We start from the raw sequence: 15,483 nt of genomic DNA, 5'->3' as shown, positions 1-15,483 counted from the left end.
TCTGTGTGATCTTTATTACAAGGAGTTGGGTTTTAGAAATATACAAACAGATTGAAAACGTGTCCTTTCCCCTTGTCTTCTCTCTCAAAACTGCTCTTGAGAATTATCTGCCATTTACATCAGACTTGCCCCTGCAAAATTTATTTTGGGTACCTTAGTCAAAATGACATAGACTGAGGCCCTAATCATGCAAACATTTACCCAAGTGATCAACTTTATGTCCTGTGAATAGTCTTGATTAGGTCAACATGACTTCTCACAGTGCAGAAGGTTAAGCATGTGAATGAGACCTGGCACAGTTGAGGACTAAGCTGTATCAGTATTTTTCTGTATAAAGTAGTACATGAAAACACATACCTGTTGAGGAAGAAAATGATCAGGTAGTATTTTTTTATCTCAAATATATTAAGTTAGTAAGACAAGATATGGTGTTAAACACTTCAGTGTGTTTTGTACTAAGGCTAGATTTCCAAGAGAATTAGGTTTTCCCCATTTTGGACTATCATTTGTCATTAACGGTTCTAAGTTGGAAAAAGCGAAATGTGAGATGAAGAAACATGCTGATCTCGCAAAGGGAAAGTAGTACGAAGAGCTGATGATCCTCTGAGTCTGATCTTACTCTATGTACCATCTGTTACTTCAGTGGAAGTAGCATGCATGGGGAATGTAGGATTATACCCTTAGTTAGGAGACAGTATAGAAGTATAACATAATTATTGGGGTGAGGGAGCCTGGATGGTGAATTGGAAAATATATTGTGTCTGTTCCAATGGGTTCCATGGTTCATAGGCTGACATGTCACTTAATGGAAGGAGATTAATCCTGATGAATGCAGTATGGCAGGCTTTATTGTTTTCCATCTGTTAGCTGATCCACTTTTGAGCATGAGCAATTAATGTATTTCTGACATGCTGCTGTCGGAGGGAAAATTAATCCTGAGAGAGATCACCTTAAAAATGCCTAGTGTAGCACTCTTGTACCTTGAATCATCATAACAACAAAAATGTAAAATGAGGCAACAGAAAATGTACTGGACGGAGAGGAATGGAGATGAAACACTGCAAGAAACTGACTGTGGTCCTGATTTCCAGAAATGATGGGGAGTTGTAAGTTCTGTAAAAACAAAACAAGCTAAACCAAACTTGTTTAACTTAGGCTGTGTCTTGATTGAAGAGAAGTGTTGGCAAAAGATACGCAAATTGTGCACCACATTTGCATATTTCCTGCCCAGAGTTCCCTTGGGAGAGGCTTTCCCGACATCTGACCCATCCACATGGGGCCACATGTCAGGAAAACCCCTTCTGTCGAGATGTCCTTTCTTCCTTATGGAACAAGGAAGACAGGGATGTCAGCAGACCACTCCCAAAGTGGCAGACTTCTGCGGAGATCTCTGGTCTCCCAGCAGAGGCCTGCAGTCTAGACATAACCTTACTCGTGTAGTAAGAAAGGGGACTGAAACATAAGCTCATGTATCAGAGATGTGAGACCCAGGCTAAAGTGGTCAAAACTTTGCTGATCTAAAGCAAGGTTACATTTTGATCAAGAAGCAGGCCCTGCTCATGGACTCTAGCAAGAGCATGGCTGATATTTCACAAACACCCGTTCCTAAGAAGTGCTAAGCACAAGCATAGGTAGGCAAAGGCATTCCAAAAAGATGGTACTAGAACACCCCAATACCAAATGCATTCACTAAGATGAACAGGAGCCCACTGAGCTCTCTTAGAAGATAATTTTAGGATGACAGTGTGCAATAGAGATGTTTTAACTGAACCAACATTTACAAGGTGACAGCACAGGCAGTCTTATCTTGTTCTGTATCGGGGTATAAGAACGTCTCAGGCTATGTCTACACTGCATCTTTTTTTCCATGTCCCAAGTTTGATATGTCAAAAAATCATATTCACACAGCCCCAGCGTTGTGGGAGGAGCATTCTCATTTACAGCCACAGCATTGTAAAAGGAGCCTTCACGTAAGCTGATAATAGCTATGTTTATTCACACACACGTTCCTTGTCGACCTTGAAAGGTGGGGGTGTCTGCAAAAGTCTTTTGCAGAGCTGGAGTAATTAATTCGAGGGAAAAGCCATCTTATCTCACATTTTCTTTCTTGGCTATGTGAATGCTTTGGGTTTTTTCAGAAAACAAAACAAAACAAAACAAAATAAAACAAAAAAAATGTAGACAAACCCTCAGAGGGGTATCTGTGGTTGGTCTATGGGAGAGTGGAAAGGCCTGTCACTGTCGGAGCTGTGTCCATTGTCCCAGGCACACAAGTGTCAGTATCCTAATAGGGTCTGCCAGGGCCTATTACCATGCTTCAGCTACAATAAATCTGCCCCAGGGCCTTGCCTTTCTTCTTTAGCAGATTTTTGTGGGCAGTTTGCTTGAGGTCTGCCATGCTAACTGTCTGCGCATGGCTGGGGCATCACACACAGGGAATGCACACAGCCAAACATCTCTCAAGAGCTCACCACAGTCCAAGTAATTCTTTGTTAAATAACTACCGAATAACTCTCATTCTAAATTACATACATATTTTGTGTCTTCTGTAGTTAACTTTCAGACACACCATCACTTTAGTTCTCTAATCACGTGCAGTTATAGGCCACTTTACTAGTTCAAATCCAGTTGGTAATAAAACTAAGGTAATTAAAATATGATGATTTGTTTGCTTATGTGAAATAAAGTTTCTGTCAGCTTAGTTCCTAAAGTAAACAGTGCACAGCTCCAAAGTATCACAAATTGATATCCTTGGTAGTAGTTTTATCAGTTAAGACGCAGACTGAACAGGCCTGATTATCTAAATACAATTCTTTCTTCTACAGGAATTCGTCAGACCAGGGTAGAGTCACACTGACGGTGAAATCAGCAATGTATATGCTTAATTTTCTTCTGGCTGCATTTGTTCTGTGGCTCAATAGCATATTTTGTAGTGGATAACTTAGCTGAAAGCCTAGTATACGAAACAGTGATTAGTACAGAGAAGGTAAACTGAGCCTGTGTGCCAGGTTGACAGCAACAATTTAAACATTGTAAAAAGGAAATACTTTTTGACACAGAACATAATCTGAGAAACTCAGGCCCCAAGATGGTATGGAAGCAATTAATTTAATAGGATTCAAAATAAAATTAGGCATATGGAAAATCAGAACACAATAAGAATAGACATTTCTTATATACAAGAGCTCTAAACCCTCATGCTTCAGGGCATAAGATAACTGCTAACTGATGGAGGTTGGAAATAAACTTTTATAGGCAAATTATTTCATAATTTTTCCTGAGGAGGGAGAACGATTTGCAGTTTAATCCAAAGTGTTGGGTACTGGCAACTATCAAAGACAGGTTGCTATTCGGTGGACCATTGCTGTGATCTGATCTGATCAGACAAATGGGTTTTACCCACCCAATGAGGGCTATGTCTACACTAGAAGCATCAGTCTAAAGAAGTTACTGTCAGAAGAGATGTTCTGACAAAACTTCTGTTCACAGATAGTGTCTACACATAAAAGAGGATCAATCTTTTGACCCACTCTGTCAACAAAAGGGCACTCCAGAGCATCTACACAGCGTTTTTGTCAACTGTTTCTGTTGACAGCACACGTTTTGTGTGCAGATACTCTGCAAGTTTTGTTGACTAAACTCTCTAGTGTAGACATAGCCCATAGGTTTTACCCATGAAAGGTTATGCCCAAATAAATCTGTTAGGCTGTGTCTACGCTACAGAGATTTGTCGACAGATGGGGCCTTCTGTTGACAAAACTCAGGGAGCATCTACACACAAAGTGTGTTGTTGATAGAGTCTCAACAAAACCCAGCATTTGCCTTGACGGTGTTTCCCTCTCAGGTTTAAGGACACTTCTGTCGACAGAGAAGGCTTCCAGTTTACTGGACAGCCCTGTTTGCAGAGCATCTGGTCCATCATGCTGTCGAGAGAGGGCAGAGCAGTCTGGTTGCTCTCTGTCAACAATGCAGGTTGCTCTTACAGTTTTCTTTTATGTGTAGATGCACTCTGTCACCAGATATCAGCCAAGTCTGTATCTTCAAAAACAACAAGTCCCCTGGCACCTTATAAACTAACAGATATTACCTGTTATTATATGATTGTTATATATTATTAACAGATATCTGTTAGTCTAATAGGTGCCAAAGGACTACATCTTGTTTCTGTCAGAGGTTTTGTCGACACCACTCTATTGACAGATGTGGTTGTCGACAGATGCTTCTAATGTAGACATAGCCTTAGTCTTTAAGATGCCACAGGACTCCTCATTGTTTTAGTAAATCTGATCTGGTGTAGTAATTCTATTGTATGTTCAAGTGATGTCAGTCATGAGCACTGATGTTTACTTGAGACTGCAGCAACACACTTAATGCAGAAAAATATCAGGTTTTGAAAAGCTGCTGCACAAGTCTTTCTGCAAATATTTAAAAACATTTATTCCTTATTATTTTGGAGCTGGCAGCAGGAAAACGCTGGATTTTTGTTTCTTTGGGAGTTATTTATTCTTACTGATTACTTGCTGCTTGAAAGCCCAATCCTTTGTTTGTAACACAATTATTTATATGGCATACATGTCATAATGGATTATAAATCCAGGATGGGAATTAGTACAGTTAGTGAGGCATCAGAACTCTGAAAGATTGATGCCAACTACTTTTGTTAGTGGCAAATTGGATAAATAACCAGTTTTAAAAGATATGCATATAAATTAGCAGGTCTCTGGCCCCTATTCTTCCCTGTGCTCTGCACCCTGCTGAGAGTTTATTGTTCTATGATCAGAAATCAGGCAGCAGACACTGCCTGAGGGTGCAGCTGCCTGGCAAACAACAGCTATGTAAACAATAGCGTTGGTGGGGGAAGGAGTCCCCACCCCCCCCTACATGGAGCAGGTGCAAGAGGCAGGCAGTTATAAAGGCCTTACACTGTCTCCTCTCCTTTATCACAGCAGATGAAAGGGCTTCTAGAAGAATTAGCAACTGCTCCGTATACAGCGGAAGGAGAAGTGGGAGCTCATTGCTTAGCTATGCTTGTGACTGGTTTTGAGTAGAGAAGTTTTTGTTCCTACTCCCTTCCCCAGACTGCTTGCCTGTGATATGTCTTCATCTGTCTTTTTTCTCCTGCTCGTGGATGCTACTGCTTGGTTCCTAGGGTGCCAGATTTTTGAGAGAGAGAGAGAGAGAGTGTGTGTGTGTGTGTGTGTGTGTAAAGTTGAGCAGGTGTCCCCTTCCTCACTGATATTAGCATTTTTTTTCCAAACTGGGCAAAGCTGCCCTCTGCTGATGAGAGAAACCAGAAATAGCATTTTCTTTAAAATATCAAAATTAGTCTTTTCCCTGTAACGCTCATTTCAAACAAGTTAGCACAAAACACTTCAACCGTTCTGTGAGAAAAGCAGAGATCTTGCTGTTGTCTGAATGTTCTTAGAATAAGGAAGAAGAAACTTGGATATATTCAGCTGTGTTAAAGAAAGACTTTCTTAGAACTATTTAATCTATGAAGCATCACTAGCACGACAGACTGTGTGAGAAAAGACTCTGTAAGGATCAGTTTAGCTGTTGGCTCTATCTTACCTTGTCTGTTTTATGATAAACAGTTAATCACTGAGATCTGCATTGAGAATGAGACATAAACTCAGTACTATATGCTTTCAAAACAAAAAAGCAGTCAAGTAGCGCTTTAAAGACTAACAAAATAATTTATTAGGTGAGCTTTGTGGGACAGACCCACTTCTTCAGACCATAGCCAGACCAGAACACACTCAATATTTAAGGCACAGAGAACCCAAAACAGTAATGAAAGTTGACAAATTAGAAAAACAATTATCAAGGTGAGCAAATCAGAGACCAGAGAGGCGGTGTGGGGTCAAGAATTAGATTAAGCCAAGTATGCCAAAGAGCCCCTATAATGTCCCAGAAAATTTGCATCCTGGTTCAAACCATGTGTTAATATGTCGAATTTGAATATGAAAGAGAGTTCAGCAGTTTCTCGTTCCACAGCAGACTGAAAATTCTTCTTCAATAAGACATAAACTCTTAAGGTTCTTGGGTTCTCTATGCCTTAAATATTGAGTCTGTTCTGGTATGGCTATGGTCTGAAGAAGTGGGTCTGTCCCACAAAAGCTAACCTAATAAATTATTTTGTTAGTCTTTAAAGTGCTACTTGATTGCTTTTTTGTTTTGATAGTATATAGACTAGCACGGCTCCCTCTCTGTTACTATATGCTTGTTTCTTAGTGAATACTAATTAATGAATTTGGCAGCAGAACTACAGATAATCTGATACATATATACAGGAAACTCTTCCATATCTGGCAGCCCTGGGACTGGAAGGTTGCTGAATACTCAAACATTTTGGATAATAGAGAGGTAGACCTAGCAATGCAGAACACTAAAGAAAAACAAAATGAGATATTGAGAAACAAAAATGTATGTATCGTACTTTTTCCCCAATCACAGTAGTATTGTACACTTTAAACTTATACTGTATTTGATGTATTTATTTTTATTTATTTTCACTATACTGAAAACTTAACTAATATTTACTTATGCTTAAAATGCCAGTTATTTGAGAGTTCTGGATAATAGAATGGTGGATATGAAAGAGTTTACTTCAACTTTTTCTGATTAAATGTTTGTATTGCATTTTACACAGGCATACAATCCTTAGATAGCTGCAATATACTATAAAAACTTGACCTGTTCCTAATAAAGTCAGAGTTTTGTCATTAACTTCAATTAGTGCAAGACCGGGCAATTAACAGACGTTCATGAGCAGCAGCTGTCTGTCTTGGTTCTGCCTTATTTCTGTTGCTAAACTATAATAAAATAAAATATTTTCCCATTATTAACTTTCTATTGCTTTGCTTGACACAGAGGTGTTCTGATCATAAATCAAAAGGAAGGTGGTCTCTACAGTCATAGATGACAGGAGTAGTGGTTCAGAAGATGTCTGTATTAAAATGGGATCCATATTGTTAAAAAGTTTTTGAAAAATCGTTCATAACAGAAATCATGTGTATATTACACAACAGAAGTAAACATAGTGAAGATGGAAACACAGTGAAAGAAAAGAAATTAAACATGGAATGTACTCCAGATCATAACATCCAAACACAAAAACAACCTAACTTGTCTCAGTGAACTGAAATAAATGATTTCTAGGGAATGTCTTAAGCACCACAGTGTTTTTATATGAAAAATTAAATTTTTGCTGGGTGAGTTGGGAATCCTTTGGCTATGCTGTCCTCAAGTTTTGCGTGGGGAGAGGAGTCAGTGTAAGCAAACCTAGACGTGCATTGATAAGAAAATGTGCATTAAAAATAGATGTGCATTGATAAGAAAACTGACAGCTTCTTTGTAATATCTGTTGTTCCAGGAATATAAAGTAGGTCCTCCCATTCATTTTATGTTGAGGATTATTTGATCCCAGAATGTTGTTATTTGTGGTAATATTTGCAAACCAGTTACCTTTATAAAACATATTCTTTATATTTAAAATACTGATAAACTATTTTACTTCTAACAATAAAATTAAATTTCAAATATGATTAAATAAAAAAAATTGTAATAGTGAAATAACATCACGAATGTAAACAAAGGGGAAAAATACAAAATGGATTAGTAATGTAAGAGTCTTTATTTGGCAAAGTTTTATTTTGAAATGCAAATATTTGATACTATTAGTTTTTACTTAAACTAACCTAAGCTCCTAACCTGCAAATCTTGTGCATCATTTTTATGCACCTGTGCACATCCTTTGTTTACTGGTTTGGGACTTGTTAATTAGTTAATGGAAATACCACATAGTGACATGATAATTAAAAAAATTACCAAGAAGTAGAATAATAAGGTGGTTATTTCTGTCTTTTAAAGGAGAGCATGTCACATGGGCTTTTGCAGTAATATATAACTATGTAAACCGAGGGATTGTCAAATAAATCTTCCTAGCAATCATTGGATAAGAGCAAAGATTGTACGGAAAAGTCTTATTTCCTTTCTGACACTTGCGCTAGCCCTGCTTCCAGATGGTAGATGCCACAAGACTGATCATCTGAGAACAGGCATGAAGAAAGAGCAAAAGAAGTGAAAGTCCCATAGGCTAAAGAAGAGAAGAACCAAAACCTGTTCTAATTTGGGTCATCGTGGGAGCTAGGCTACTTTCAAAGGGCAGCAGGTATGACATGGTGATTGGAGATTACTGGTGTTTCAAAGGAAAACTTTCAAATAAGACTAAAAGTAGAAAAGGGGTAAGAATGTTTAATAATGTATTCCCCAAACCAATCAGAAAGACAGGAATCTTGGACCTGTTTACAATCCGAGAGCATGATTTTTCTGGTACAGCTGTATGTGTTGAATTCAATTATTTGGCTTCTTTGTAGCTCCAATATTTTATGTTCCCATTCATGGAGAGCTCAAAGTATTGAATACCTGTCTCCTGTCATGTCATGAAATATTCTTTATTTAAATTATGTATAAAAAAACTTGCTACTAGTGGTATTTTTTCCGCCATACATCTAAAGCATTATACTGTACTCCAGAAAGAGTTCTATGATTCAAGTCTAGGCTGCTAGCTATCACTGCCTCAACCCTTTTTCCAGCTGGCCAGGGCAGAGTCCCATGTGGCCCTCTATGGAATGACGTGACTTTTGGGTTTTGTATCAGTATTGTTAAGATTAAGATTAACGTAAATCTGGGAATAAAGGCTCTTTGGCAACTTGCCTCTATTAAAGGGTATCGAGCTACATTTTAAAAAATCACAGATGCTAAAACGTGAAAGCTGTGAATAGGACTACACCATTTTAACCCCTAGCTAGTGGGCTAAGAGCAAAGTAACATTGTTCATATCCAACAGAGATTAGTAGCCATGGCAAAGCAGGGCCATCCGGAGGGTTTTTGGTGTCATAGCTGAACTATGATTTTTGGTGCTCCTTCCCATTCCAAAAAAAACAAAAAACCTACAAGTCTGGAATTAAATTAATTTTATTTACTTGGCATTTGAAATGAACAAAGTGCAAATAACTATCATATTGATTTTTTTCTATTTTCCATTAATCCTAACACAATTACATTGTATAGGGCAGTGTTTCTTACACTATGCTTAGTGGAAGTCTGGTGTTCAATGAACAACTCACAAATGTGCACCAAGCATCTGATGCTTTTTTGGATAATTCACTGATGGTACCTATTTTCTGTTATTAAAACCAGAGACAATGTTACTTCTTCTTTGCTGTGATACATGATGAAATTACTTCATTTTGTTTATGTTGCTGTTTGTTTTTTTTAATCTGACAATTTTTTTAAAGAATATTCCCATAGGTGTTCTGCATAGAACATATTGTTCAGTGATCCGTGGTCTCAAAAAGTTTAAGAAACACTGGTATAGGGTAAACCACTCAGTAGCGGATACTTTAAAGTTTTAACTCTTTTGTACACAATGTTTCTGGTCAGCATTGTAACAGTTGCATTTCAAGTTCCAACTGTTTTCTTTTCAAAGAACAGATTTGTTTGGAGACTATGAAAAGCTTTATTCTATGATACTGAATGGAAAAAGAAAAATTATGAATTTGCCATGTCAAGGGACAATAGAGCACTAGTTTCCAGCCTTTTCAGTTACATGGTGCACTTAAATGAGACAATTCCATGGCACACCCACTTTTCCCAGAAAAATGGATTGCTCATAAATGTTACATTAACTTATGTTTATTATGGTTACAGTCTTACTAGAGAGGTTTGCAATTTCCCCTCTTTGCAGAGTGTAGATGTGTGGGTGGGGGGATCTGACCAACCTCCCACTAGTTGGGAATCAGACAGCCCTGCTGCTGGAGGCCCCAGCTGGCCCAGGGTCAGTCAATTTCCCCTCCCTCCAGCTCTTTTCCGGGAAGTGGGGAATTGATGACCCCTTGCTAGCTGGGGCTTCAGCAGCAAGGCTGCCTGATTCTCAGCTGTTGCAAAGTTGGTCAGTTTCAACTTGCAGAGGCTTTGCTGGCATGGGGTGTGTCTACACTTGCATTCCTCTTTTGAAAGAGGTATGCAAATGAGGTAAATTGGAAATGCAAATGAGGTATAAATTTGCATACTCTGCACCTAATTTGCATGTTCTCATTTCAAAAGAGCGTCTTTCAAAAGAAGAAAGCCAGTGTAGACACTGCTCTTTCGAAACTAAACCCCATCTTCGGAAGAATCCTTCTTCCCATTAAATAAAGTATGGCCCCACAATATGCTAACATATTAATGGCTGACCTGGAACAACGATTCCTCAGCTCTCGTCCCCTACTACCCCTCCTCTACTTAAGATACATTGATGACATCTTTATGATTTGGACCCCTGGTATAGAGACTTTAGAAGAATTCCACAGAGACTTTAACAATCTACACCCCACCATCAACTTATACCTCGATTACTCCATGCAAGAGATACATTTCCTGGACACTACAGTACTAATCAAGGATGGCCTGATCAATACCACACTGTACCGAAAACCTACTGATTGCTATACTTACCTACACCCTTCTAGCTTCTATCCTGCACACATAACTAGATCCATTGTTTACAGTCAAGCTCTTAGATACAGTCGCATTTGCTCTGATCCAACTGACAGAGACCAAAAACTATAAGATCTTTACCAAATATTCATAAACCTGAATTACCCACCAGCAGAAGTAAAAAAAACAAATCGACAGGGCCAGATGAATACCCAGAGACCAACTACTCCAAGATCAGCCCCCAAAAGCCAAGAACAGAACACCATTGGTCATCACCTACAGCCCCCAACTCAAATCACTGCAAGGAATTATTAAAGACCTACAACAAATCCTTAATCAGGATGCCACACTTCAGAAGGCCCTAGGTGACAGGCCTGTTCTCGCCTACAGACAACCTCCCAACCTTACAAGGATCCTCACAAACAGACACAGCCTATACCCCAGGAATACCAGTCCTTGAACTTTTCCTTGCAACGAAGTCCGCTGCCAGCTTTGTCCACATATCTTCTCTGGAAGTACCATCACTGGCCCTAACCAGGTTACCCACAGAATCACGGGCACTTTCTCATGCTCCTCTACTAACATCATATATGCCATCATGTGCCAACAATGCCCAGATGCTTTGCATATTGGACAGACTTCTAACTCCCTTAGACAAAGGGTCAACGGGCACAAAACAGACATAAAAACACTCCAGATGCACAAACCAGTTCATCAACATTTTAATGGAATGGGGCATTCTGTTAAAGACTTAAGAGTATGCCTGTTACTGAAAAAACAAAACAAAAAAACTTTGGCGCTGCTATTCAAAGGGAAGCAGCCGAGCTGGCTTTTCTATTTTCTATTCAAACTCGACACATTAACACGTGGTTTGAACTGGGATGGGAGTTTTCTGAGTCACTATAGGGGCTCGTCTGCATACTTGGTTTAATCTAATTCTCGACCGCCCCCCACCCCTCCACTCTCTGATTTGCTCACCTTGATCCTTTTTTTCTGATTTGTCCTCCTTGCTTACTGTCTTTGCTTCTCTGTGCCTTGAACACTGAGTCTGCTCTGGTCTGGCTACGGTCTGAAGAAGTGGGTCTGTCCCACGAAAGCCCATCCCCTAATAAACTATGTTGCTAGTCTTTAAAGTGCTCCTGGACGGCTTTTTGGAGTCATCTAAGTGTGCCCTGAAATTTCAACAGTTCCACCCCCACCCCCGCCGGTGGCGCTGGGGGGGAGGAAATTGAGACTTTCACCTCGCCGCTGGCACCTGCGTGGCTGAGCCCCGAGGGGGCCCGAAAGAACCTCGCACTGACTCCGCCGCAGAGCCACGGGGGCTCGCGCCTGCCAGGAGTCAAGATGGCCGCGAGCCCGGCGGCGGGGCGGGGCGGGGCGGGAAGCCGGCTGTGCTGGAATGTGGGCGGGGCGGGCTCGGCCTCCTCGCCGCGCCCTGCCGCGCTGAGCGGGCGGCGGCATTGGCGGCTGCGCGCTGCTGAGAGGAGCCGCTCCCCGCGCCCGGGGTAAGGTAGCGGGGCCGGGCTCGCGTCGGCCCGGCGCAGTCCGGGGAGGTGCATGTCAGAGGAGGGGGCGGCGCCCCCCGAGGTCGTTGCTCCGGGACACGGTGGGGAGCGGGCGGCCGGGAGGGGCCGAGATTGCGGTTTGTGGGGAGGCCTCTGCCGGCGGCTCCTGTCTCTGCCCGCGGTAGGTCGGGCGCCTCCGAGGCCGGCGGTTCCCGGCGGCGCAGGGAGCCCCTCGGCTGCGCCACGCTAGGGGGCGACGCTGCGTCTTGTCCCCCGGGAGAGGCCGGCTCTGGGCATGGGGCGGGAGCGTCCGACGTGCAGCACTGATGTGCCGCTGGCCTGCTAGTCCCCGGGGGAAGCCAGCAACCACCGCCCTCGCTTGGTGGGGTCCGCCGCACCGGGAGGTCGCCTGTGACTTCCACGGTGCGCGCCCAGGCGGGGTTTGCGAGGGTCGGTTATACAGTGTCTTTTCGTCCCGCAGGTCACTTACCCGCAGCCAGGTCTGGTGGTCTCTCCCTCCGTCGCCAGGACTCGTGTTCTCTGCCTTGCGGCTGTCTCCGCCCCCCGCTGCTTAACTCACCTGCTGGGCGCAGGAGCATGAAGGGTGTAAATCGGTGGTTTTGGTTGGGGTCGTGTCATTGAAAGCGAAATAGTCACTACCTAGTCCCTGCGGATTCTGGTATTTAAATGTGGATTTCTCTCCCGCAGCATAAGCTTGAAAGGTTTAGTGTTACTCTCAGGGGTTAATACTGAAGTGATATTGATGAGGAGGAACTACCTGACAGTTGCCTTTGACTGGTTGAATTCTGCAGCGTCCTTTACCCAGGAGGAACGCTGAGATCCATTTGTTTTCATCTTTGACATTTTTTCCTCCCGGGTTATGGTAGAATTCAGACACAAAAGCAAAACTATATGGGAGGAACAATTTGGAATATAAACTGAACATGGTAGGATCTTGAATGCAAATTGTTGAAAAGGGAGAGAAGAGGACGTAGAGGAATGGCATCCAGAGAGAGGCTGTATGAACTTTGGATGCTTTACTGTAACAAGGTAACTATTATTTTTTCCTTTTTAGAAACTTTCTTTGCACACCTTTAATAGCAGGAGGTGTCAGTTTGCTTTGCTGTCTCCTGGATGTTTGCTTAAATTTGTGAATTCCAAAACAATTATATAACTCACCAAAAATTAAGATCAAAATATTTGTCTTAATATTTTTCTCTTTCTGTTTAAAATATGTCACAAAAACGAACCCAGACAAACCCCTCATTAAAACAACATTATTAAGGTCTCAAAGTCTAGCAGTCGGAAGTTGAGGTGTGGCAGAAGTAAAGTTATCTGTTCAACCCTATTTTGGCACGTGTCTGTGTATTCAGCATAAGTCTCCATTCTATAATCATATAGTATTTCTTCTACAGGCCCTTCTCATTTTGTTCACAGCATGGATGATTCCTACTTAATTAGCAGCTGTCTGGTATTTTTTCTTATTATTCAGTATGTAGCCTCAGGCCTCATTTACTTCATAGTGTTAAAATCTCAGTCTGCAGATAGGAAAGCCAGGGATGCTCATCACTGCACTAAGTCCTTCACAGATGTTAATGAATTTATTTTCCGAACATCTTTGTGAAGGTGAGGAAGTAGTAAGCGTTAGGTAGTGGTTCATATGATGAAAGTACAGCTCCTATTGATGCCAGTGGCAGTGGTACATTTCTGCAAATAGGCTATTTCCACATAGGGGCATGGAGTAATTTTAAATGGGAACATCTAAAAACATTAGCCATGCTAGAGACCTTCTCTATGAAGTAGAGAGAATGCACATCCCTCTCACTCTGGGGGCCACTACTGCCCTTATCTGGGTGGGTGATCAAGCTCAATATCACCATACCAACAAACTTGGCTGAGCTGGAGAACAGGACAGAGCTCGTTGCAAGGATTTTATGCGATGTGACCTGACTGCATTGGAGGGCTTTAAAAATCCATTTGCAGTGTTATAGAGAGCTACTGTAAAGAATGCAGGATGTCAAAATAGGGCCGCAGCCGTGCAGCCCAGATATCTGGAATTCTGTAACTAGTGGAGAAGCCTTGCCCCAGTTATTCAAATAATATAGTTCTTCCCAAGGAGGTTTCATTAATGTTTGTTGTGAGGTTTCCTCTACTATCTTTTCCCTTGTATAGACTTGCATTTTCCATTAATCTTCAGCTTTGAAGGTCAGTCGCTGGCCTGAAGGCCAGTTAGGCAGCATTGTTGTCTTTCAGCCTCCTACTAAGGGTATGTCTACACCACAATCTTGAGGTGTGACTTTAGTTGGGTAAAGATAGATGGACTAGCGTGAGTGAAAATAGCAGTATGGATGGCTACGGGCTTCAGCGTGGTCAGTAGAAGCATGATGGTTAGATATTGATTATATACTTGCTTTGTTAGCCCATGTAGAATCTTGTAGCATTGTCGACGTTTTTAGCAATGATTGTGTGGATAAGGCTAGTGTCTACCAGAGCTGCAATCTCACCAAGTATTGCGGTGTAGTTATACTCTGGATTGTGTGGTAAACATCCATTTTCTAAGAGATGGAGTGCTGGCTTTGTTTTGTTTAGATGAATAGAGAGTGTGCATATTGAGACACTTAAGGCCATCCTAAGACTCTAATCTGCAAGGAACACTGAAGATGAGACAATTAAGCTGCTGATCTGTTGGGCTTTTCCGTTTTTTTTTAAGCTGTTCATAAACCATCATTTAAAAAAAAAAGCCATGAAAGCTTGATTTCTGCTATATTTTTGGAGTCCATCTATATTACAATAAGAGGGCTACTATATTATTGTACTCTGTCTTAATTGGGAATGTCTGTGCTGTAACATGTTTTTTCTGTGTGTGTAAAGGGAATTGTGGTTCTAATGTTTTCTTGGTGTTTAAACCTTGGATTTAGACAGAAAGGCATGAACTGAGGACTGTTAATGAATGGTGAGTTAGGCTAAAACATCATTATTTAAAAGTTATTTTCTATGTTGGAGGGATTTCCTGCTAGGGATATCTGGTAGGCTTCTAATTTGGATAGGAAAATGGGCCCTGAGTGCTCATGGGGCACCATTTATTTATGTAATCTAATTGTCAGGCCTTTACCCTGACTTATTTATTATAGGGCAGCACTCAAATGCTGCATGTTGAGGTTCATGTGCAAATCCTTTTATACGTTGTGTTTGCTTTCTTCTAGTCATCTAGTGCTTCATTCTTGCAGGTTTGTCTCCCAATTAAAAATTCTTCAGACATAAGAGTAGTACCTTTGATTAGATAGTCAGTTAATTGACTTTATTTCCTTTATTGAAAACTTAGGAAATCGAGTATTCACAATAGTCAGTCTGGCTATTTTTCACAAGGCTTAGCTAATTCATTTAAACTACCTTCTGGGCCCAGAGCTATATGTACATTTTTGTACAGTGAGTCCAGATTAGATGTAGTATTGTAAGCACTTTGTCATCTGACATTTTAGTTTTGCATTAAAATTAA

The 15,483-nt window shown here is 41.1% G+C and overlaps 1 protein-coding gene across 6 annotated transcripts in view; it reads left to right on the top strand.

Annotated features, from left to right (window-relative positions):
- The first annotated feature begins 11,924 nt into the window (after window positions 1–11,924).
- The window catches only part of NBEAL1 (neurobeachin like 1), a 132,841-nt gene continuing 129,282 nt past the window's right edge, over window positions 11,925–15,483 (top strand). For 5 of the 6 annotated variants that reach the window (XR_012646386.1, XM_075001048.1, XM_075001047.1 and 2 more), the window contains exon 1: window positions 12,043–13,037. Coding sequence is in view for 5 of the 6 variants with exons in the window: in XM_075001048.1 (XP_074857149.1) it covers window positions 12,987–13,037 (51 nt within the window). In the remaining variant the exon portion in view is untranslated. Of the gene's footprint in view, window positions 11,988–12,042; window positions 13,038–15,483 lie in introns of those variants that run through there. The other variant, XM_075001046.1, reaches the window with a different exon arrangement.

Source organism: Carettochelys insculpta, chromosome 8, assembly GCF_033958435.1.
Source record: "Carettochelys insculpta isolate YL-2023 chromosome 8, ASM3395843v1, whole genome shotgun sequence".
In the NCBI taxonomy this organism is placed as follows: Eukaryota; Metazoa; Chordata; order Testudines; family Carettochelyidae; genus Carettochelys; species Carettochelys insculpta.
This window is presented reverse-complemented; position numbering and strand designations above follow the sequence as displayed.